This window comes from Poecilia reticulata, linkage group LG21, assembly GCF_000633615.1.
Source record: "Poecilia reticulata strain Guanapo linkage group LG21, Guppy_female_1.0+MT, whole genome shotgun sequence".
NCBI classification, from domain to species: domain Eukaryota; kingdom Metazoa; phylum Chordata; class Actinopteri; order Cyprinodontiformes; family Poeciliidae; genus Poecilia; species Poecilia reticulata.
The window spans coordinates 22,332,097-22,355,632 of record NC_024351.1 but is presented as its reverse complement, the minus strand read 5'-3'; the positions used below and the strand labels follow the sequence as shown (position 1 = coordinate 22,355,632).

Here is a 23,536-nt window from a genome sequence, read left to right as displayed (position 1 = left end):
AAATGCCATAAACTGTGTGTGCTTGCATAGTCTGATGCAATAAAATATCAATAAAGTGATTTTTCAGTAATGTAGGTAGAAAAAGCAGAAAACCTGAATCTGTAGATAAGGTGAAGCAATGCTGCACGTCAATTTTCCAAAAACCCAGATATGTATTTTGTCATAATTAAGCTGAAAAAGAAAATCAAATATTACAATATGCCTATGGATGACAACTTCTAAATGCCAAGACATTGGATAATATTAAAGATGATCAAGCTTATCCTGTCACAGTAAAGTGTGTGCAGCAGCTGCAGGTTGTAGATCAAATACCARCTTCCTTCCACTCTTCACTAAATCAGGTACCAAGTCTTGAGCAGGGCTCTGGACCAACACTTAATGTATTGGTTTAACTGGTGTACATAACATTTTTTGTTAGGTGCACCAGAACAAATATTATGCTCAGTTCACATGGCAAGATTTGATGCTGATTTTTTAAACCAATCTCTCCTTTTTGAAAATCTTAGGGGCGCCCTGATTATCTAAAGATAATCTTATGAGATTTCATTGTCATTAAACAATTTTTTTTTTATTTAACGTCGATCCTGAAGTCTTAAGTGTGAGTTGGAGTCTTATTTAATTTCCCTTTGAGATTAATAAAGTATTTTTGAATTTGAATTTGAAACGCAAGTTGCAATCTCTGTAAGTAACACACCTTGCTTTAAGTTCTCCTCCACTACCCAAATCATCTCATTGCTACCCTCCTGATGGTTCCCTTCTACACACTGAACCCAAATAACGGAATAAAGCCGAGGCCACAGGCAGTCAATATCTGCATCTAATATCAGACATAGTCTCTGGTTTCGATTTTCCATGCCTTTGTGTATTAATTCTGTTACTGTCTGGCCTTGTAAACCCTGTGTGCTAATGACAGAGTCCAGACAGCAGCCAAAAGAGCAAAGCAACAAGGAGGGAAAAGCTGCAATCAATACAGAAGCTGGAACATTCGCCTCTCTCTAGGGCTGGATGATGTGGCTGAAGATCGCATCATGATTAGTCTTCCATGTCGGTCAATATCCATAATTATTAATTAGTTTTTTGTTTTCAATGTCTGAAATACTGCCAAACAGCTGATGTGATCTTTCCTGTTTTATTTACAATTTTCACTCCATGCTGTTTTCTTATTTTTAAGCAGTTGTGAAGCACAGAGATGAAACTGCTGCAGGTTGTTGCTAGGTAACCAATGAGCGAGTGAGTTAGTTGATGCTGCTAACCTTGTTTAACTGGCTGCTCAAATCTTTCTTCAGCCTACATTCCCCAGAATGCTGTGTGGTTCTGGATCAGAGTTCAGGGAATGTTATATCTCGTCACCTCTCTAAATAATGCAACAAGTCATTTTGGAAAAACAAACAAATAAAACCAAAACAACTTTTGGCAAAAAAATGACTTATTTCTGTTGATATATTCAATTAGGGCTGTGTAATAATATCGATTTTGTGATATATTTCGATATTTTCTTTCCTAGAAAAAAATCGATATTCATCCGCAAGTATCGTAACATCCAACTGTCACCTTGCTCACTCACTGCTTGCTTTGCCAGGAGAATGATTAGGTCATCAGGCTTAGAGTGATTCCTTCAGATGCTAAGTTTCAAGGTTCAAAAGGTATCAAACTATTCAGAGCGGGGTACTTGGGGTGCACTTTATTTACTTTACAAATGCATGTTAGCTACAGTTTGTACTGTTTCAATTAAAAGAAACGTGTTTTCTCACCACTTCTTTGATTCATTTTTTCCAGTTGTCGACTTTAAGTCTGTGTCCAACCAGAACCAGTTATTGTGTAGTTGGTGCTTTTAATCAGTTGTCAGTTAAATTAATTCAATCCAACACTATAGCAGTCACAAAATGTCACCAAAATCACTCTGTCCCTCTAATATCGTTATCTGCCCATCTCGCAAAAGTGTATTGAATTGTATCGTTTGCTGAATATCGCAATATATATTGTATCGTGAGCAGAATATTGTGTATCGTATCATGAGATTATTGCATCACTACAGCCCTATATTCAATATTGAATATTTAACTGATAAGGTCAAGGCCTACCTCTTCCAAATGTTTTTGATAATTTTTTTTGTGTTATACCATTTTGATGAAACAAAAATTCCCTTGGATCTGAAGAGATGCATTTACTCAGAACAGTGGAACTTAAGCTTGGCTTATTTTCAAAAAAGACCAACACAAACGCAAGAAAATGAAAATAAAGATCTGAAAAGATTCTGCCAGATATTCAGATATATCTATAAAACATAGTTCACGGTGATAAAACAATACCAATAAGTTTTCTTTGACAGACACATGACAAAAAGTCGATACGGTAAGAATGCATAGCCAATCATAAGAGTTGCAGCCTCAACTTAACTTCCCATGGATGAACAACGTTCCCCTTCCCTTTGGACCTACATGGAGCCAGTGTGAGTGAGGGCCTTCTCTGGCAGCAGACATAGCGCCACAATCCAAGTGAGGCCCCGTCGGATCCGTTTCCAGGCCTGAGAGCCACCGCGGCTCCGCCGCCGGCTGCCCTCGGGTGATCCTGGGATGTCACATACAGAACCATGGCTCACGCTATCCAGAGGTGGCTCCTTAAGCTTCCTGAATGCAGTTCATTTGCAGCTTGGGGACAACAGCAGGGATGGTTTACAGTTCCAAAAGTAAAAAAAAAACAAAAAACCTGGCTTTTTACTAAATCTTGGTCAGCATTCTGCTGGAGCAGCTGAAAAATCTCATCATCCTGTGTAAATCTGATGCTTTGATATTCTGCCGGCACACCTTCAGAGATGATGCTGAGCTGCCGGGCGTGGCTCGCTCTGTGCTAGTTCTCCCAGAGAATATGACTGATGGAAACAAAGGAAGAGGAGAGGGAGGGATGAAGAGTGGGAGGGAACATAGAAAACAGAACAGGAAAGAAAGGGAGAGTGAAAGAGAGACGGGCATAAAAGGAGGATGAGAGGGGAAGACAGAAGAGAAGCCAACTGATGGAATTTTAAAAAAAAAGAGCTTAGATTGACTAAAATAACATCAGAAGGAGCCATTTACAGTAAGTGGCAGGATGCCTTACAGCAGTGCTTGTTTGGCCCATTTATGCTTCCTGAATCCAATTTATTATTCATACACAGAGAGGAGCATGCTGCTACCCTCGGCTTCATTCACATCCTCCATTATATCTTTACTGTGATTGGATTTTTACTTAACGCAAAAGTTAGGCTGAAGTTCCGTTTAGATTAACAACTAACGACTATTTTAGACAGAAAAACTAAATCTAGGATTAGGATCACATCTCTGCTTTTTGCGGATGATGTGGTCCTGTTGGCTTCATCGGAACATGATCTGCAGCTCTCACTGGAGCGGTTCGCAGCAGAGTGTGAAGCGGCCGGGATGAGGCTCAGTGCCTCCAAATCCGAGGCCATGGTCTTGAACCGGAAAAGGGTAGAGTGCCTTCTCCGGGTCAGGGGGGTCGTCCTACCTCAAGTGGAGGAGTTTAAGTATCTGGGGATCTTGTTCACGAATGAGGGAAGAAGGGGTGGCTGGGCTAGAGATGGGGTGAGAAGCTCGGTMATCCGGGAGGGACTCAGAGTAGAGCCGCTGCTCCTCCACGTCGAGAGGAGCCAGTTGAGGTGGCTCGGGCATCTGGTCAGGATGCCTCCTGGACGCCCCCCTGGGGAGGGGTTCCGGGCACCGTCCCACCGGGAGGAGGCCTCGGGGAAACCCAGGACACGCTGGAGGGATTACGTCTCTCGGCTGGCCTGGGAACGCCTTGGGATTCCCCCGGAGGAGCTGGAAGAAGTGGCTGGGGAGAGGGAAGTCTGGGCCTCCCTTATGAAGCTGCTGCCCCCGCGACCCGACCCCGGATAAGCAGAAGAAAATGGATGGATGGATGGATGGATGGAAACTAAATGTATTATAAATGTGATTTGGGTTTTATTTCCTCTAGACTTGAGGAACTAGTTAAGAGTCTTGGATTACCAGATGTCTTGAAGATTTCCAACTTGTCAATAATGAATTTCACTGTGGAATCCAAGTGTTTTCAGGTGTCTATCATCAGACAAAGCTCTGTCAGCTGAACATGCTGAACATTAACTTTCCAATCTCAGCATATTTTCAATTTGATCATTCTGAAGTATCAATGGGCTTTGATCGAAAACATTCAATTGTAGCTCTAGATGTATGTTAAATGTGGGTCTCGTGACAAGAGAACGTTCTTCCACATGTTTGTTGGGTCCTTTTAATGTTGTGCATGGAGATACTGAATGTGTGTGTAGTGAAGCTCTCCTTTTGACAACTATGAACTGAAAAATGCTTTTCTATACAAAACAAACCTAAAATGAGTACAGCTTAATTAGCTTAAAATAGGGATGCACTGATCCACTTTTTTCTCTTCCAATACCAGTACAGAAATCTGAGATTTAATATCGGCCGTGACAGATATGATGCAGAAAATGTCTGTGCTTAAAAATGTTTCTTTTTTTAAACAGACATAAAAGTATTAAGTTACAAATTTATTKKATTATAGAGATATTTGATAACTCTGCACACTTAATTCCACCAACAGCTTCAGAATCTTGGTCAATATGTAACAACAGCTGTAATTTATTCAGTCAGTACAAGTAGAACAGACAATGGAAAATAAAAAATAAAGAAAATGAAACTAACAAAAACAATAGGTTGACTACGTAGGTCAAACCTTCTTTCAAATGGTTCGGAAAGTGCAATAAGAAATTCTAAATATAATGTAAACTAAATAATAAAACATGACGTCGTTCAGAGCATGGTCATTGACAATCGATCTAGAATTTTCGTCAATATTTGGACTGATATTAATATTGGATCGGTGTGTCTAGTATAAAAATGTTATATTTTTCTTCAATTTTACAATTCTGTACTGCTTTCTGTTGGTCTGTCACATAAAATCCCAACCAAACAGTAGTGATGCAATAAAATTTTAAAATAATAGTAATAATAATAATAATAATGAAAACACATTCCAGCTGTATGAATGCTTATGTAAGTTACTGTATCTAAAAGATTTTAAGATTTGGTGGAATATTAGTTAGTTTAGTCAAGATTCTCATTCAAAGAATCTTAGAAGTGAAAAACTGCATTTCTTATTTTATCATTAAATGAGCATTTATTCTGTTCCTTCCTCCATGGCCATATCAGTCAAACTTTTAGGCATCAGACATGGTAAATATAAATAATATATGAAGTCCAGATAGACTTTTAGAGCACATTTTATCCACAGAGATACAGCGTCACAGGAATCTCCACTTTTAGCATGCATGATTCCACCAGGGAGTGCAGCCAGTAAGTCGGCACACACAGACCTGAATGGTAACTGCAGACAGACTCCACTAGAAACATCTCCAGGAGATTCCAGCTGTCAGCCTGACGTGGTGACAGAGGTTGATTTCAGCAGGCTGCTATAAGCTGAGGTAGCAGGATTCCAGGGACGTATGCTTTACAGACATGAGYGTTATATAGCTCATGATGTCATCCTGTAAGGTCTGTTGTCAGGTTAAAARTCACATGATTCTGAGTGTGTCTGTGGAAGCAAAATGTCACTTTAAATATACACTCACCATCCGGTTTATAAACAATATCTTACTGATGCTGGGTAGACCCCTCTCGTCTTTAAGCAGGATGATAAAACACTTTTATAATAWTTATGCCCAATTCCAACCCTGCTGTTCACATCAGAGAGGCACTGATTCAATGTTAATATCTGTATTGGTCCAATATTGAAAAGAATTCTGGATCCGTATTGATGGCAATGTGCCAGATCCATAAGGGCAGATCTATTCAGTTTCACAGGACGAAAAGTGGGATTTTTGACCCTGTATTCTGACGCAAATGCAGCTAGTCAGTGACAGATATCGACAGTTTACATTTTCACTCATAGGAGTCGAAATCTGTTGATTGCGGAATCCTTGGGCAGGGGGAGTGTCGGTGCGGGCGAGAGGCGTTAATGACTACTTAGCATACGAATAGCCTGGCATATGGATGAAAAACAATGACATCAGAGTTCATCATTGACATGTGATTGGTTGGTTGATGTGTGCCCATTGGATAGCACTTATGTCTTTATAAATAAACCCCGCCCCAATCATTAAAATTTTTAATAATGTATTTTAAAAAATCTATATAAAAAATAAATGCTGTATTAAAATATATTCATTTGATATTGCTTATATGCAACATGCAACATGAGGAACATAAAAGAGAGAAGTTTTTTTTTTTCTTTATTTCATTTTATTTTTTTACTGCTTGCACACAAAATAAGATATAAATGCTTGTCCATTTCTGGACCATCTGGCAGTGTTTTTTGTCCAAACATGATCAAACATTATGCTGCGTTCAGGACAGGCCCAACATCTCTCCTGTAGCGTGGACCTGACGTCTCTTCCTGTCTTGTAGTCCTGATGTCACTGAGCTCCTGGTTGGAGGAACTTGGGGTTTATCCTGACACCGCCTCATAGCTGCCATCCTCCCAGAATGCCACCTCCTCTGCTGCCAGTACTCTCTGCCTTCCTCCATCAGCTGTTAACACAGAACAGACAATCATTATGAGCTACAGGCATCTTTTAGTCATTATGAAACTACAGTGAAATTGTTTGGCAACTTCCAGCTTAGTATGCACACATAAGACATTAAAACAAACAAACAAAAAAAACACATTAATACATTCTTACAAAAAATAAAAACTTTAATGAAAAAGAGAAAACACTTGGAAACAATTGGAAGAAAAAAGAATTAAAAGCAGTTGGTAATAAATAGTAAAACAGTTCAACAAACTCTGAGGCAGATAATTTGCTTTGATGGATTTTAATAAATCACAGTACTTTAATCATTAAAGGAATTGTGACATCTCTAGATTAGTAATAAATCTTACCTGCTTCTTTCTTTAGCTACATCTGGATGACTGGCAGTAGGTCCTGGATGCAGCTGGAAAACATTTTTTGTGCATTGTCAATACATAGCATAATTACATTATGTACATAAACAATATTGAAGCATAAAATATCATCAACATTCTAAAATAGTAGATACTCACACACAGTTGCATCTCTGTCCTCATCACGGACATCAGAACGTTTCTGAAGAGTCTGATGGACACAAATGTGACTCTCATTCTGTGGAGTCTGTGGAAATAAATGTAAAATTAAAAAATATTGTAGCAAATATATCGCTTTCTCAAAAATACACAAGTAAATAAATTAAAATTATTCTCAACCAACCATTATACAGTCGGGAATCAACACAGTGATTATACATACCGGCTTCATGACTTCGTCCTCAGATCCGTCCTCCGTCCGCCATTTTGTAGATCTTTACTGCGTTCCACACTCTGCCTTGCTGTACTGCGTTACAACAAAATAAATATAATAACGGGAAGATCAGTTTTCCTTACAAATATGCGAGTGTTCACTATTAACTAAATGTGAAATCATAACTTACTGAATTTCTCTTCGTCCTGGTGGACTCCGTAAGAACTCCTTGGCACCGTGGTCTGAGGTCTGGCTGGTAAGGCTTGGCCATTTTTCAGGTCTGAAAAAAATCAAAGATGCGAGTATTTTTAATAGTTCAGAACATCACATGTAATAGAGATTACAATACAAAATCTCACCCTACACTTGTTTCAGCATTAAGAAAACGACAGACCGCAAACAAACAAAGCAACTGGCCTCGCTCCACGTGCTATTTATAAAAGCTTTCTTACCGTGAGTTCGGTCTTGTTGGACCGCCGCGGTGTCATCTGTTGTTTTCCGCCGGATCATTGCTTAATATCAAAACAATACTGAAAAGGTAACTCCGTGAAATAGGACTTTTCCCACAATTTCACACACGGCACGGGTATTTTTGTTCATGTTGGGTGTAGGCAGTCAGCACTCGTTACCACCAGTGCAAATCTTCATCCTGGAGTTTAATGGCAGATGCTTGACCGACTATGAAAGCGCATTACTGCCACCAACTGGACTGGAGTGTTAAATGAAAGTTGACAGAAAAAAATACATTACAAGTGAGTTATATTTAGTGCTTAACTAACAAAACTTTAAAAAAAGAATACAAAGGTTTATACTCCATCAGAAAGTGTCACATACTTTCAACCATTTTGTTCTTCAATTTAAACTTGAGAGTTAAGCAACTGAATACTGAAAAATCTGTAGTTTCTTAAGTCCTGTATTGTGATGTGGAATGACCACTACCACTCCAATATAGCATGACTCTGGGTCTTTAAAGCAATCAGTAAACATTAACATTAGTTTGAATATTATTCACAAAAATACTTTATGTACAATSWACCACTCTGGAACATGGTTTTTATTATTATTTTTGATTAAGTTGTGCAATTCCTCCCATCACAAGATAAATCTTCAGATAGGAGGAATGTCRAAGTAAGATCACGTTTCACAAAAGTCTATTGTATGTAATCATGCATATTCTTCTTTTATATCATCAATTCAACCAAAACTAAGTTTTTCAGTGCTCCTAACACACATGTAATATATATTTTAATGGATAAGATAGATTGTTTTAATATTCTTTCTCCAAACATAGTTCTTTATGGTGAACAGAAGGTAAAAAAGGTTAGCTACTAAATGAATAAGAGTCAAAAGGCGGTGCTCAACAGTTGATTTGCATTTGCATGGCACTCAGCAACTTCATTTAAATACAAAAACCTCTGCTAGGCACAACGGGAGAGGGGGTGATAGGGGAACACGGACAAACACAGCGTTTTTGACCATTTTTGGCAGTGTTCGACTCTGACAAAAACCTCTTGCCGAAAGCCCTCAATCTCCAAGCGCACGGCAGAACAAGGTGTCAATAGCTGTCGAAAATCCCATTTTTCGTCCTGTGTTTAATTCTATGTTTTGTGACATGAGTAATAGCATGCTTTATTTGTTTGACATTACATTTACAATTCTTAATTGGACTTCCTGAACCATTTGAAAGAAGGTTTGTTGCAGCTTATTTTTTACATGTTTGACCAAAATAGTCAACCCGCTGTTTTAGTCAGTTTCTTTATTATTTATTTTCCATTGGCTGTTATTCTCCTAATTGCACTGACTGGACACATTAAGGTTGGGTTTACCTGTTTAACCAAGATGGTGAAGCTGTTGGCAAGTGTGCTGTACTGGTGCAGTCATTAAGTAAATTTGTAATTCAGTATACTTATATCTGTGGTCCAGAAAAGAAACGCTTYMAGTGAATTCAGCYGTTTTTCTGGCTCAGTGGGTAGAGTAGTCATCTTGTAAGCAGAAGGTTTGATTCCAGCATCTCCTTTCACATGTCGATGTGCCCTTGGGCAAGGCACCAAACCCCACGTTGTCTACCGATCTGCGTATCGGTGTATAAATGTGTGAGCGTTTGAGAGTGTAAATGGGTGAACGTGGCTCTAGTGTAAAGCGCTTTCAGTGATTAAAATAATTGGAAAAGTGCTATTTAAGTTCACTCCATTTTACTATTTTTCACTTCCATCATACACATCGTCAGAATCTCGATACCTCCAGACATTAGAAGGTCTGCTACATATGGCTAAGAGGAACATGTCACAGCTGATCTACAGAGGTTCATTTTAATAAGTTACTAACCACAAAGCCTTCAAAGAATGTGTCTGGCAGAGTGCTCTCTGCTRGCAGCGGGCGCTTGGCTAATGCTTCTACAGCTTCTTCAGCTGATGCTGGACTTTTATAAAGCAGTGGGAAATGGTTCCTGAACGTCCATCAAAAACCATTATATCAGATGGCCAMGGTATAAGGGATGTCTGGCAACAGAACTAATCAATCTCTGCCATTTTAATCCACACCCATTATCCTTGGTAACCTTGTTCAGGACCTCAGATTTTGCATTAAGAGCAAAAAGTTGAGAAAAAAAAAATCAAAACGTCAATAATAAAAATGAATGTCCATAACTACCAGAGGCTCCTTATATAAAGTCATGGAAAACAAAAATGGCTGAGGGTTCAGCTTGAACTCAGTGGTCTATTTTTGTGAATCTTTCACCAACATTAATTTAGGGTTTAAAACGATAATATCTACAGGGTGGCTGCAGGACAGCAACAGCTATACCTCTGCCCCGATCCGCAGCTTTATAAACCCGTCATCACCCTGAGGATGATGGATCATTTGACTCCTTTGCAGTAACATGTCGGGGGATTTGGCTAAAGCATGGATGATCCTGAAGCCAGTGTYAGATGAAGGCCTTCATATAACCGAGTGACATCATATGGAATCTGTTCCATATGATACTCAGATTCCATATTGAGTATCAACTGTTTAATCATTTCAATGATCGACGATTGCTTAAATAACATAGTATAATTCTATTCTACTTTAGTTCTCTCCCTCACATGAGTCTCAGCTCTGCTCCTGATATGAATAATGATCCTGACATAAAAAACCTCTCTATCCCACTTAATAGTTATAAAAAACCACAACTGGTTGTATATATCTAATAATCTGCAGAATATAATCTTACACTTTGGTCAATTGTCAAGAAAACATTTCTTTATATAATTTACTTTGGCTTGGCTTAGCTGCTGCAGCATCAATATTGGGTGGATATTGTATTTTGAGTTTAGTCACAAGTATCACTCTTAAAGGAAATGATTTATAAAAAAAATGGAAAAAGAAAATAATTTTCTTCTTAGAAGCTTTTACTAAAGTTATCTCCCTTTGTTTAGTTGATTGCATCCAAAATTATTCAACTCTATTAGCCTTGGCAATATGTAGGAAGCTAACATTTGTAGCACTCAAGGTTATATTCATAGCACACAAATTATGTACTGTTGCATGACCTGAAATGAACTTACTAATCTAATAAAAACAGCAAATTAAAAGAGAAAAATCACTTTGAAAAATGTTCTACAAATAGTCAAAGTTAAAACCCTACAGCAACAACAAAAAAAAAAAGTGCTGTAGTCAGACGTAGCTTTCCATTACATCTCAATGTGTGCATTCCTCACTGAGACAGGCTGAGTAATGGCAACAGGGAAGAGACAAAGATGGACTAGGCAGGAAATGAGGAGAGGAGGCGGCTTTGCAAACATCTGCCTCATCTGCGTCTGGGCTCAAATGAGTGGAGAATCATTTAAACCTGGCAGGGAACACTCAATAAGCTGTGAACAGGCTCATTTTGTCAGCACTAATTTTCAAGAAACAGCAGCAGATCTGGGAGTTGAATGGGCCACAGGTAAATAACCAGGAGCTAAAAGTACCTGGAACTCAGACATTCCAKCTCCTAAACCTGTACTGTTCCACTTTTAGAGGGATTTTTAAAATTATTTAAATGTATTTATGTAGCACATTTAAAACATGCATGTAACACAAAGTGGATAACGCAATAGAACAGAAAGAAAATTATAGCAAAACTTGCCAAAAAAGCAGAATATGTTTAGAATTGGGAGAAAGCATGGGTAGATAGATTTATAGTTTGCTTCCATTTAAATCATTTGTAGCTTTGTAGAAATGTTGCATTTCAGCATATTTATTTTCTTTTTGAATAGGTTCAGACTCAGCAGCAAAGGCAGCAGTTATCTTGTATTTCTAGTAGAAAGGTCCTGATCAGTGTCTGGACAGTCTGATAAACTCAGCTACTGATACCTGCTGCTGACTTGCAGCATGTTACTTTGCATGCCCAGTCATGGACGCAGTTGTGTTATGTGCAACTAACTTAACTATAGCCTGTGTCCATCTGCATGGCTTGAAAAACTGTATTGTGCACATCACATTTCCTTCCTCCATACTAAAATGTTGAAAAAAACCTTTTATGTCTTTAACAATTATTCTGACAGTTTTGTTAAAAGGTATTTAAATATTTGAATGTTGAAGAATGTTATAAGTCAAACTATCAAGGAGTCATATTAAAACAGAGAGCTAACAACGCTAACAAATTGACCCAGGTATTGAAGAGAGAGAGAGAAGAAAATCTTACCTAAATAATAAAGGCTGTATGTAGAAAAGGTTTCATTAAGAGAGATGTCAGATGGTTAAAAGTACCGAATTAAAAGYTTAAAAAGATAGTGGGTTACATTTAAGATGCATCTAGTTATATGACATCAGTGAGGTCATCAGAAAATCTGAAAGATGAGCTGATGTATGAGAACATTACATGTTAGAGATCTGGCAAATGCAACAGGCCATTAGCCCCAGAATTACGAATGGAGACTCCATCTCTGTGGTGTCTGTGGATGCTCTTTCAATCTCAGCCAAAAGATAATGACTAAAAATTACAGCTTGGTCGCAGCTGTTTAACTTAAGTGTTTTGTTTACTACGTTGTGATTTTTGTAACAGCTAAATAAGTTCTAGTTCGCTGTTCTTTCCCTTGCCTCAGCATTTCTCATGAAGTCTTTACAACTAAGCTTGATTCAGTGTTCACGTCTGGAGAGACACTGTGATGCTGTTGCTACTTGGTGACCAGGATGCAAAACTCCTCCAACACTAACCAGTAGCAGGAAGTCATCACCAAAGTTTACCTTTTAGCTGAATGAAGGTACAAAATGTTTAAAGTTTGAACACATTTTGTCATTCATTTTCTTCCATTATAAGGTTACAGTTCATTGAATGGTCAATTTCCAATAACAGTTCTAATTTCTGAGTACCTCATTAACTCAAGACAATTTACATAGGTTTACTTCTCAACATATCAACTCAGGCACTTTCTAACAAAAAAAAAAAAGTTAGCACAATCCAATTAGTAATACATCATTATGTATGATTTCATTAGAAAATACAGATTAAGGGGCTCATCGATCACAAAAGCATAACTTGGACTAAACCAACTAACCCCACAGGGCCTCGATAGGGTAAATACTCACTCCTTAGGATGATCTGAGCACGACTGATTTTCTGTTGATCCCGGGTGAAAAACTGAACTCTTGCTACTGCAGGCATTTTGGTCAAGAYTGATGTGATGAAGCCTCAGGGATAGTCCTGTTTTATCAAACTAATGACGACAAAAAAGAAGAAATATTTTCATGAACTGCTAACCACCCAACTTCTCTTCAGGTTATCCGGCCTCTGACTTTTCTTTAACCCTCGACAACTCCCTTTTCCTTGCCACTAGTGCATTCACTTCTTCTCCTCCAACAGCAAAGTGCCTCTGCTGTGATCCAGCTGTGCAGCGTCTCACTTCACCAACCAATGTTTTGAAGCCAGAGAAAATGAGATCATGAAGTAATACAAATTTGGGGCAGGCACACAGACTGAAGTCCAAGGGGCCCAGAGGGTCATGTAATGAAAGTGTGGCCCACAAGCTGTCATGACAAAAGCACGAGCACATACCAGACTAATGTGGTACAGGGCAGATGGGGGTGTTACGCCACTAAGTGTTTACAGTGTAGTTGCAGCCTCATGTCCCCTGACCACAGGGATCATGCCGTTTCTATGGGACAGAGGAAGAAGTATCCTTCTGTGTCCCGCTCTCTGTTTCTGTGAGGCTCCAGCTCTCTCAGGTTCCCCCGACTCTCCCCTCCCTCTACTTCACAGGTTTCATAAGACACAGAGCCACATGGGGTTCTGCTGGCAGCGGCAGTGACGACTGAAAATAAATGATGTGCCTCAGTTAGCAACTTTTCACATGTCTCTATGGAGACAAGCTTTTGCCAAGTCTGAAAGAGGTGGACTAGAAAAATAGATCACAGAATTAGACGTGGYTAATCGGTACTTCTGCTTAAGTGTTAAACTGGCAAGATAAATAATTAAAATTAACGTCCTGGTCTTTCCCCTTATCTGAACTATTGGTGTTTATTATTAACCACAACTAAAATGAACCAAAACTGGAGACCAGAACAGGACAGTTTTCACCTTGGCCTCGGGCCAGGCGATGTGGCTGAAAAACGTATCATGATACAAGTGTTTCATATCAGATGATAATTATTGATTCCAAGATGAGACCGTAGTACTTGGCAAGATGGCAACCTGCAAATCGATAATTCTATAGTCAAAGTCTGAGGTCCAAACCTAGATGGTGCAACCCGCAACAAATATGTTGAAAGATTTCAAAGCGTTGACTAAACGCAGCTCCTGAATGCTCATGGTCCATCCATGTCCCCACCATGTTCACACACATAGTGAGGAACACGCTGCCAATGGAGACAAACCCAACTTGGCTAGAAATGAACCAGACATTAACCGGCTACAGTGAGACCTGACAATGGAGAATCGGATTAACCTGATGAGTAAGCAAGTGTTATCCTTATGGTTCTGAACCAACACATCGACAGCAGAGTCTCACACAGCAGACATATAGAGATTAAGTGGATGAATCAGGAGCACTTTTGGATCTATTCAATAGCCAGAGATGGATAAATGTAGTCAATTTAGCCAAGAGTTTGCGGAAACACTTTATTTGACGGGGTGTGCATAAGACTGACATGACACTGTCATAAACATGACTTAACACCTGTTATGAACATAAAGAAGTCTTTATGAATGTCTATGACTGTTGTCATGAAGTGTCATTTGGTAAATAATGACACTTTTAGTGTTAAAGTGTCACTGTTTACAAAATAATACTAAGTTGGCACTTCTAATGGACTTTCATGGCAACTTTTAGAACAACTTTGCATTAAAAGACTGTGCATTTCTTGCTGGCACTTAGAAAGACAGAACAGCAAGTATGAGAATTTGTCTGCCGGGGTTAGAGGAGACAGTCACGCTGCTGCTTACATTCCTCCTCTAACAATTTCAACAGAGGTCAGGTCAGGGTGGTTCAGTTCTGATCCGTTATTCAGAGGATCTGCCTACAAGTCTGCTGAGAAAGACTCAATCTGTCTGTGCATCTTTCCAAGACTTAAATCCATCTTAGAGAGAGGAATCAGTTTGAATACTTTCCATCTGCTATCCAACATTTGTTTTATTGTCCCCCTCCTACTGTGCCAGTTACTATCCAGCCAAACCACAACAGAGACAAACGCTCCGCCGGCAACCTGTGACCCATCCATCCATCCTCTCAACTCTGGACTTTTTAGGAGAAAATTGTACCATGGAYAAACAAAGTGATCATTGTCCTCGCAGGTTTAAAACCACAACACCCCAAGTCTGAAGAACAGAGCTGTATCCAGTTTCCTCTCTCAGATGGAAACTATTCTGTGTTTTGCTACTCACACATTCCTTCATGCCTTCCATGAGCACATGCCGATTATAAAATTCATTCACCTGGCTATGTGGGTACCTCATGCTATTCAACAAGGACCAATCGCAAGCAACTGGAAGGTTTGGAGGTTTTTTTTAACAGTCCGAATAATAAAGATGAGATTTGTTGGCTAACCAGGCCAATCTGAGCTTCAAAGATGGACATCAAAGCAGCTCTGGGAGTAACAATTTCTGATCTGCAGAAATATTTATGATGGTAAGAAATCAGTTTTACCTGCCAGATGGCCTACCATGTGGTTCCTTTTATTCAACGAACACTTTATTTGCAAGAAAGGAGGAATTCTGTAAAGGGCAAACATTATTACAGGGTTTGAACATGTGTTCAGGTTCTGTGATCCACTCCAGGAGTGGTCAGTTTAAAGATGCTTTAAAGCAGAAATCTTTACTAGAGTTCATATGGTGGAATGTTCTCTTGTCCACAGTCAATTGGACTGAAGGTCTGCTTCTCAGATCAATGACCACAAAATGACTGATGGGCCATCTTGCATTACAACCACAGCCTGTTTAAAATGAATAGATGAATTCATTGTGACGTCAGCAATGGGTCTGAGCTACAATTTTAAAGCCTTGGGTTAGGCAACCAGCCAATAACCATTCTGGAGCTGAAAGAGACCGTATTTGGACAAGCAAACGTAGCAGGAGACGCAAACTTGAACCATACTGGACCAAAAGTGCATACCTTTGATATGCAATATTAAATTGTAGGATTGTTTCCAGAAACGCCACCAAAAGTACAAAACCAAAGCAGTGAATGTAACTAATCTTACAGTGGTGTACATGTTCAGATGGCTTGTAATGATAAATCCATGCTGTTAGATGACAGGATGCAAGATACTAGGTTCACAACAACAAGACAACATGTAAGCAACACATTACATACAAAGATTACATATTTCTTCAAAAGTACTCATAGCCCTCAAGGTTTTGCATATTGTACAATTACTGGCGCAAAAAAGAGCTTCAGCTCTAGTTCTCTACACAGCTTGACCCCCATCATACTTCCAAGCTTTTTGCACAGAATGCACCCAACATTGTATGGGTTGGTGAGAGATATAGAGAAAATGAACTTTGTGCAGTGAAAATTTTGAACATACCCATGACAGATGAAAAAAAGCTAGATAGCTARTACAGACACATAGCAGCTAGCTACCAGTAGCCTCAATCGCCTCAAGTCACAGAATGCAATGAAGATGTCTGTGCACAACTCAAGCTTCTACCCGACAGAATAAAAATACATTTGAGAATGTACAAGAATAAATTGTCCTGCCAGGCCAAAATATAAGACCTATGATCAACGTGTTTAAGGTTAACTTTCTTTAAAAAAAAAAATAAAAAATTAATTCAAGACAATTTAAATATTCATTTTATATATATGAATTTAAGACATCTTAATGGATGCATGGACATCTTGTACACAACTTTGTGTTGCTAGATCTCATATTACCCAACAACACACATTTAAGCTTGTTGTAAAATGACAATGCAGAAAAGGGAAAAAAACTTTTTTTGTAAACCAAATTCAAGTAGAAATGTAAAAGTCAGTGGCATAAAGATTGCTATAATCATCATCCAGCTTGTTTGGTTCCAACAAGCTGGATTGCACCAGCTGAAGACACACCATGATTTATCTCTACACGGATTATTGACTAAGACCAGGAACGGGTAAACACTGGCTGGCTAATGCTGCTGATGTTGACAGGACCGCGAAGCCCTTTAGATAAAAGCAGTTTACAGAGCTAAATCACAGCTTTGTGTTTATATGCTGCTGAGAGAGCCACAAAGCAAAGCACACAGATGGACCATTTCCTGCCTGACATTCTTTATGTAACAACGTAAAAATTCAATGTAGTATTTGTCGTACTGAGATGCTTAAAGCCAAAACATCAGTACGATCGACAAGTACAGCAGGGAAGATCGCAAGCTGTTTGAAATGAACGATTGGAACCTGGAAGGGTTTCAGAAATGATAGATGGAGGGTGAACCGGAGGGGGACTGTCAAGTCCAATGACGAGTGCGACGGGCGCCACAGAGAGCAGCTGTCAGGACAGAAATACAGAAGCAAAACAGCGGGGTGAAAGGGGAGACCCTGACACTCCGTTGGCCTCCATATGCAGATCGCTGCCCTGCTGAGAGAGCAAACAGGCAAGATGAAGGGGGGAGAATTACAAAATGACTGAAAATGTGACAGAGAAGGCAAACAGGGCAGAAAATGGAAGTCCGGCAAAACCAGAAAGGAGAAGAGAATCAAGTAAGAAGAAAATTAAGAGAGAAAATAAGAGGTGTGAAGCCTGAAGCTGAAGTCTTCAGCTGTGCTGTTCATTAGGCAGAGTCAGTTTTCAAACAGAAAGTCTGAAAGATGTGGAATGGTATAAAGAATTAAACTAACGTCTGATTTAGTGTGTGGGTAGGGGGGAAAAAAGGCAACAAAATAATTAAATATGTTACTGGTTGGCTGAAGTCTCACTGAACTAGAGCTTTGGGATTCTTAAAAAAATCAGACATGTTTGATAGCTTTTCTCATTTTCATTTAGACTCCATTAATCTGCCCTGGTCACTGTCTCTTGCATTAATTTAATCCCAAGTCGCTGTGTTTCTGATTATGCAACGTGCTTGACCACACAAGCAGCAGGAAAGCGTGTCTGCATCATTTACTATACTTTCTGTCATGTTAGATTTTGTCATGGCTCACAAACAAACCTCTACGCCATTAGAATAATGAGGCGCATCACTATAAGGTTAATTAGTGGAGGGGATTAAATGTGATGAGAGGCATGGTTTAGGGGGAGAGGAGCGAACGGTATGGTGGAGGGGCAGTGGGGTAAGGGTGGAGGGCCTAAAGCAAAGCCTGCAGAGCTGCATCTGGATGCTGGGAGAACACTAAAGAAAACCTCTGCTCCCTTGATTACCAGCAGGAAAGGAGGAGAAAAACATGAGTTATGTAACTAAAGCTTAAAAGGTGGCAGATAAAGATTAATTCTCACTGTGTAAATAATCTGAGCAGTTAACTAAAGAGCAGAAATCTCAAAACATTTGTATTTTGAATATTTTTAGTGCTTATTGTCAGGAGACATAGCCAACTGATTAGAGTCAGACGATTATGGGCTTCAATAGTCCTGACTCAGGACCAGTGGGACAGAAACCAAAATGTCCCATCTTTTTTTTGAGCAGTGAATGTGCCATAATGAACCACTACCAGCTTGCTCCGACAACATTGTGCTGTGTTTACATTGTGACTCAAAAGACTCAAAGCTATAACGTTTTCAGCATCAGTAAGGTGTTTAAAATGAAGTCAGAGGAAGAAGAGATTTAAAAAGCTACAGAAAGCAACATTACATCATTTTTTATAATGAATAGGTTTTTATAGGTATTTGTTAAAACTGTCACTATATTGCGACAGTATGTTATGAGATAGATCTATGAAAAAAAAATATTTTAAAAATCAATCTCCTTGGCCTCCTCCCTGAGCTGCTGTTGAGTCAGAATTCTTTTGATTTTTCAGTGGCACAAATCTTCTTCCGTAGTTTCAGGTTCATTAGCAAGACACATTTTAAAAATGGAAGGAATAAACGTTACCGGCCTGGAGGGGAAATCTTTGGTGTTGCACACAGCTGCACAAAGGTGCATAATGTGCATAAATGCAGGCACTGAAGAGAACTACACATCACAATACACGCAAATCACATCAGACCCTCTGCTTTCATCCAACTCTACTCACATCATTYCAGTTCTCCACATCCTTCTTAATCATTTAAATGACTGTTCTCTTTAGCCTTCAACATCATCTGCCAGACATCCACTGTCCTTCCCATCCATCCTAACCAAATAACTACAACCTGAAAATGTTTCAGCAAACCTCACTGCAAAAACACTACATCTTACAAAGTATTTTTTGTCCTGTTTATAGAGTAAATATCTTGGTACACTTGAAACAAGACAAAATGAACATAAAGGTAACTTTTCAGTAAGATATAGGAGCTTATTGTAAGTAAATAATTCATTTAAACTGATAAGTACCAGTTTCACTGGCAGATTATTTCACCTATAAGTATTGGTAATAAGGAATTAACTTAAAACAAGCTCTTATATTTTGTTGAAAAGTTACTTGTGAGTTACTGTTGTCTTATTTCAAGTATGCTAAGATATTTGCACGAGGAAGTAAATCCTAAATACTTGTAAGATTGTGTTGTCTTTGCAGTGCTGCCGAACAACAGCTGCATTATGCAATCAGTAAGATTGAAGAAACATTCCCCAAAGCGGCAGGCCAACACTGACTGCATAGATACGTGTCCACTAGGGCAAAGCTCTGAGGCTCACCTGTGTCCTGGGAGTTGAGCACCTCCAGTGCGTGCATCATGGCACTGGCAAACACATTGGCGTCTTCCTTACTGCCGAAGTTGAGGCCGTAGACCTGTCGAGCATCCCGCCACTGGTGGAAGGTCTGTGTGGCCTGGTTGTATTTCAGCCCCTTGGGAATGGCACAGTTTATCACCACCTTTAGGCAGGGAGAGAGGAGGCAACATTCAGATCATCAGCAATAATTAATAGAAGAAGTTGCCAAAGCAGGTTTTGTATGCAGTGGAGTGAAGTAGGAAGTTTCAAACTGGAGCAGATCAAGGTCAGGAAAACATGCTGTAATGTTACTGGATGTTGCAACAGCAGTGTAATGTGAATGGTGGTGTTCATCCAACAATATTAATGTCTGATTTTGGCCCACATATAGACACACAGGTATACATTTAGAAAATTCATTTGCTTAATGGAAACATGCAATTCAAAAAGAAAAATGTTTTTAATAAAGGCGTCAGGATCAGGTGAGTTTTTCGGCCGTATCAGAATTGATCCATTTCAATTATTATTTGGTTAATTGGAAAAAATAAACACATCATCCCTGCAGTGTTAAACAGAAAGTTCTGAGTTTTTCCACATGATTTCAATAGCATTATTTAGGTTAAGATGCACCCTTTGCTATAAATGATCAGGTGTTCACTAAAGTGCTATGCTACTAAAATATGCTAATTTAATAATAATGAAATTACTTATTAGCATTTTTTGTAATTTTAATATAGTATTAAAGAAGCTTTAGTGGTTAAATTGTGATAAGAATGTGCCTTTTTATGTGGTTAATCGTCAGAATAATTGATTACTAAAATAATGATTAGCTGGAGCCCTAACTTTATGCACTGCAAAGTTTTAATGATAAACATTTGTCCCTTACCCTGGTCTAAAATTAGACAAGTCCAAAGAAAGGAAATGTGAAATTCTGTTTGACACACATTAATGAGAGATGCTCCCAGAAATCAGCTGTAATCGATGATCAGTCAGTGATGGTAAACTGTGCTGGACTTACAAATGCTGGCAGAGTTCTGGACATCTAAAATGATATGGATCTATATATTCTCTATATTATGGAACACACACACGCATGCACAGATTACAAACAGATTATAAAGCATTTGATTTATCATCATAAGTTCCTTAGTTTACAGYGTCATTGCTCTCTGACCTACACACACACGCTGTGTGTAGGTCTGTGTGTGTATATGTGCTGTGATATTACCTCTGCTCTCACTACAAATAAGTGAATTACTGCTTTTGGTTAATGTTAGAAAAAATATATCAAAGGCTGTTCTTCTACTTTCTTAAATAATTGCAATTAATTTGAAATCAGAAAAAACATTGAATCAGCAGCAGGTTGAACGTTTACACATATCATATGCATATGAAGTCCTATGACCATACAGTATCTCTTGAGCCCAGCAGGCAGCACCACTGACTTGTTACTCTCTGGCCTCCAGTTGAGTGCTGTTACGCACTTTGATTACAAATGATGATTGTGTAATACTCCAATAGCAGCAGAGTGAAGGAATGTATGTGCCTCCAGTCGAACACAATCACTTATTACACTGAGCCGTGAAAGTGATCACCTGCCTACATATGTGGTTCTTCCCAGGAGCTTACGCCTGTCGGTATTTACTGCTAAGGTTTTTATCACCACACTGATGAATGAAGTCACTTTGTAAAGCTGGAAGAAATGAATAGCAATGGGCCAGGCTGGCTGAAATGATGGCTTAATCATAGATTTTAAGAGGTGGAGTATTGCAAACAATAGAGCATATGAACATGCCGGTATGGTAAGATATTTATCAAAGAAATGAAATCAGCCTGCATGCTGCTTGACAGTACAGTTGGTAGTCTTGCAGCAGGAAGGTTCTTTWTTTAAAGAATTGTCATTTCAATACAGACCCACGTAACACTGATTATCATTTACCTGGGTCAACACAGCCAAACTTAATTGCATCCTAAATTTAGTTTAGCAAAAACAACAACAACAAAAAACTTAGCAACCTTGATGTGCTTTAAAAGTGTGTGCATGAAAGGGAGTGTTTGTGAAGAGATAGAATAATTCTGAAAAGTAACCCAAAAAGTTTACTTTCACAAATCAAGAAAATCCATGAAAAATAGCAAAAACATAACCTCATCAGCCCTGTGGCAGAGAAGTATCTTTATACTGTGCATAATCAACACAAAAATATTTTTGTTGTAATGTAACTTTTTTCTCAGCAGTGCAGTATTTTCTTATTTGAGATGGTACATGGTATAAATCTAATAATATGTCATAGAACTAGATGTGTTTCCATCCAATTGTCAAATATTTTAAGCAAACATTTTAAGTATTGTATAAAAGAAAAGGTGTGTTTCCATCTACTGGTTAGGAGCGAATCAAGAAGGCTAGTGGGAGCTCATAGACATTGAATAAGAGGGTTCTCAGGTCTGAACCTTGGGGAACCCCACATGTCCGTTTCCATTAGTTTCAGAATTTTGCAGCATTCGAGTCAAACACCATACATCCTGGAGATCCTGGGAATTACGYCTGTGGATCAGGTATGAGCAGACTAGCGCATTCTCACTGTCCTTGGAAAGGATTCGAGATGAGAGCTCAAAAGTAGTCTAGTTAAAGTCTACATCTTTAGAAAAACCTGGATTTGCTTTGGGAACTGTCCCAGCTGCTCTCATGTCTCACTTCACTGTCAGCTTCCCTCCAGAAACTCTTTGTTTCCACTCTATGCAGTGTGAAGAGTGTGAGGAAACACTGTGTACTTCTACAAGCAGATGGCAACAAAAGGCTGACTGTAAACACACAGAGACTTGTTGAGGGTTTTGCAGAAGCACTTGTCCTTAAACACTTTAGTTAACTCCTCAGATCCCACATAGAGCCACCTAAAATAAAACATGCATGTTTTTCGTCAAAAAAAAAAAAGAAAGAAAGGAAAGAAAAAGACATGTTTAGGTCACATGACCCCACTCTACCTGATGATCCTGGATCTTGCGTCCCACCACGCGGAAGGCATTGTTACCCGTGTGGTGATAGATGTGGACTCTGCTGAAGCCGGTGGAGCCTCCAGCAGGGACCCACTTCTTGTTGGCATCGTCATACACCATGACAGCAGCCCGTGCCTGGCAGATGCTCTGTTCACTGCATCAACACACATACAAAAAGTAGACATCAAGATAAGTCATGGCTTTTTGACTATAGATACGTTGCAGCGTGATGTCACACGCGCAAGATCTCACCCTCCATCTTCCAGCAGGGTGACGATGATAACCCTTAATTTCAGCTGTCAAGTTGTTATTGTAACATTTTAAATGTTAAATGTATGCGTGATATATAAAAGAATAAGGGGCACAGTGCTTTGCTACTAATTGTTAAAACTACAACTTGAAACCAAGGTCAGGAGAAAGTTTTAAGTAAAAAAAAAAAGATACGGAGAGGGAAGTAGGTTAGTTACACTAGCTTGACTTTCACCACCTTAACATGTAGACGGTCTTCCAAGTGGAGGACATAATTTTGCATGTGTGATGTCACGTTGCAACATGGTTATGTGCTAATCAAACAAAGACAGCTCAATGATTAGCGGAGTAGATTTTTTTCCTAATTTTAAGACCAACATTTGCTATAGTTAAATACATCGTGACACATGTCAACCTATGATTGAAATAATCTTAAGTTTCAGCCATGTTTCACTTAACAGAAAACTGAAGTACCTGACTAGATATGATGCTAATCTTTCTGAGCAACGGTGGATTTTGCAATTCATTAGATGCATCAAAACTAAAAACTTCCACCAGTCTCAGGTTAGAAAATGCTTAAAGCAACAGCATGCACATGATATTTGTTACATTTTAGAGGTGTGCCAATCGATCGGTCATCGATCATAATCGGTCGATTTTCGTGAAAAWGTGCATGATCGGTGATCGGCGATCATTGGCTCTTGTTGCCGATACAGATCAACTGCATCTCATTTCGCAGCCTGCCTGTGCAGCTGGTCTCCTCTTTCCTGCACTCTGCACAA

General features: G+C 39.1%; 1 protein-coding gene and 1 long non-coding RNA gene across 3 annotated transcripts in view; both read right to left on the bottom strand.

Moving 5' to 3' along the window:
- Window positions 1-23,536, bottom strand: part of enah (ENAH actin regulator) — a 94,759-nt gene that overhangs the window by 50,650 nt on the left and 20,573 nt on the right. The window contains exons 2-3 of the mRNA XM_017302132.1: window positions 22,494-22,659; window positions 19,500-19,677 (exon numbers count right to left, since the gene is read on the bottom strand). Of these exons, the coding sequence (XP_017157621.1) occupies window positions 19,500-19,677; window positions 22,494-22,659 (344 nt within the window). The remainder of the gene's footprint in view (window positions 1-19,499; window positions 19,678-22,493; window positions 22,660-23,536) is intronic.
- On the bottom strand, window positions 6,813-8,204 carry LOC108165773 (uncharacterized). Of its 2 annotated transcripts, XR_001776106.1 has the most exons (5): window positions 7,750-8,204; window positions 7,488-7,577; window positions 7,307-7,390; window positions 7,084-7,171; window positions 6,813-6,974 (listed from the first exon to the last, which is right to left on the bottom strand). It is a non-coding gene; the product is annotated as an uncharacterized LOC108165773 (long non-coding RNA). The 2 variants fall into 2 exon arrangements; XR_001776105.1 differs by lacking the exon at window positions 7,750-8,204 and having other exon boundaries at window positions 7,488-7,635.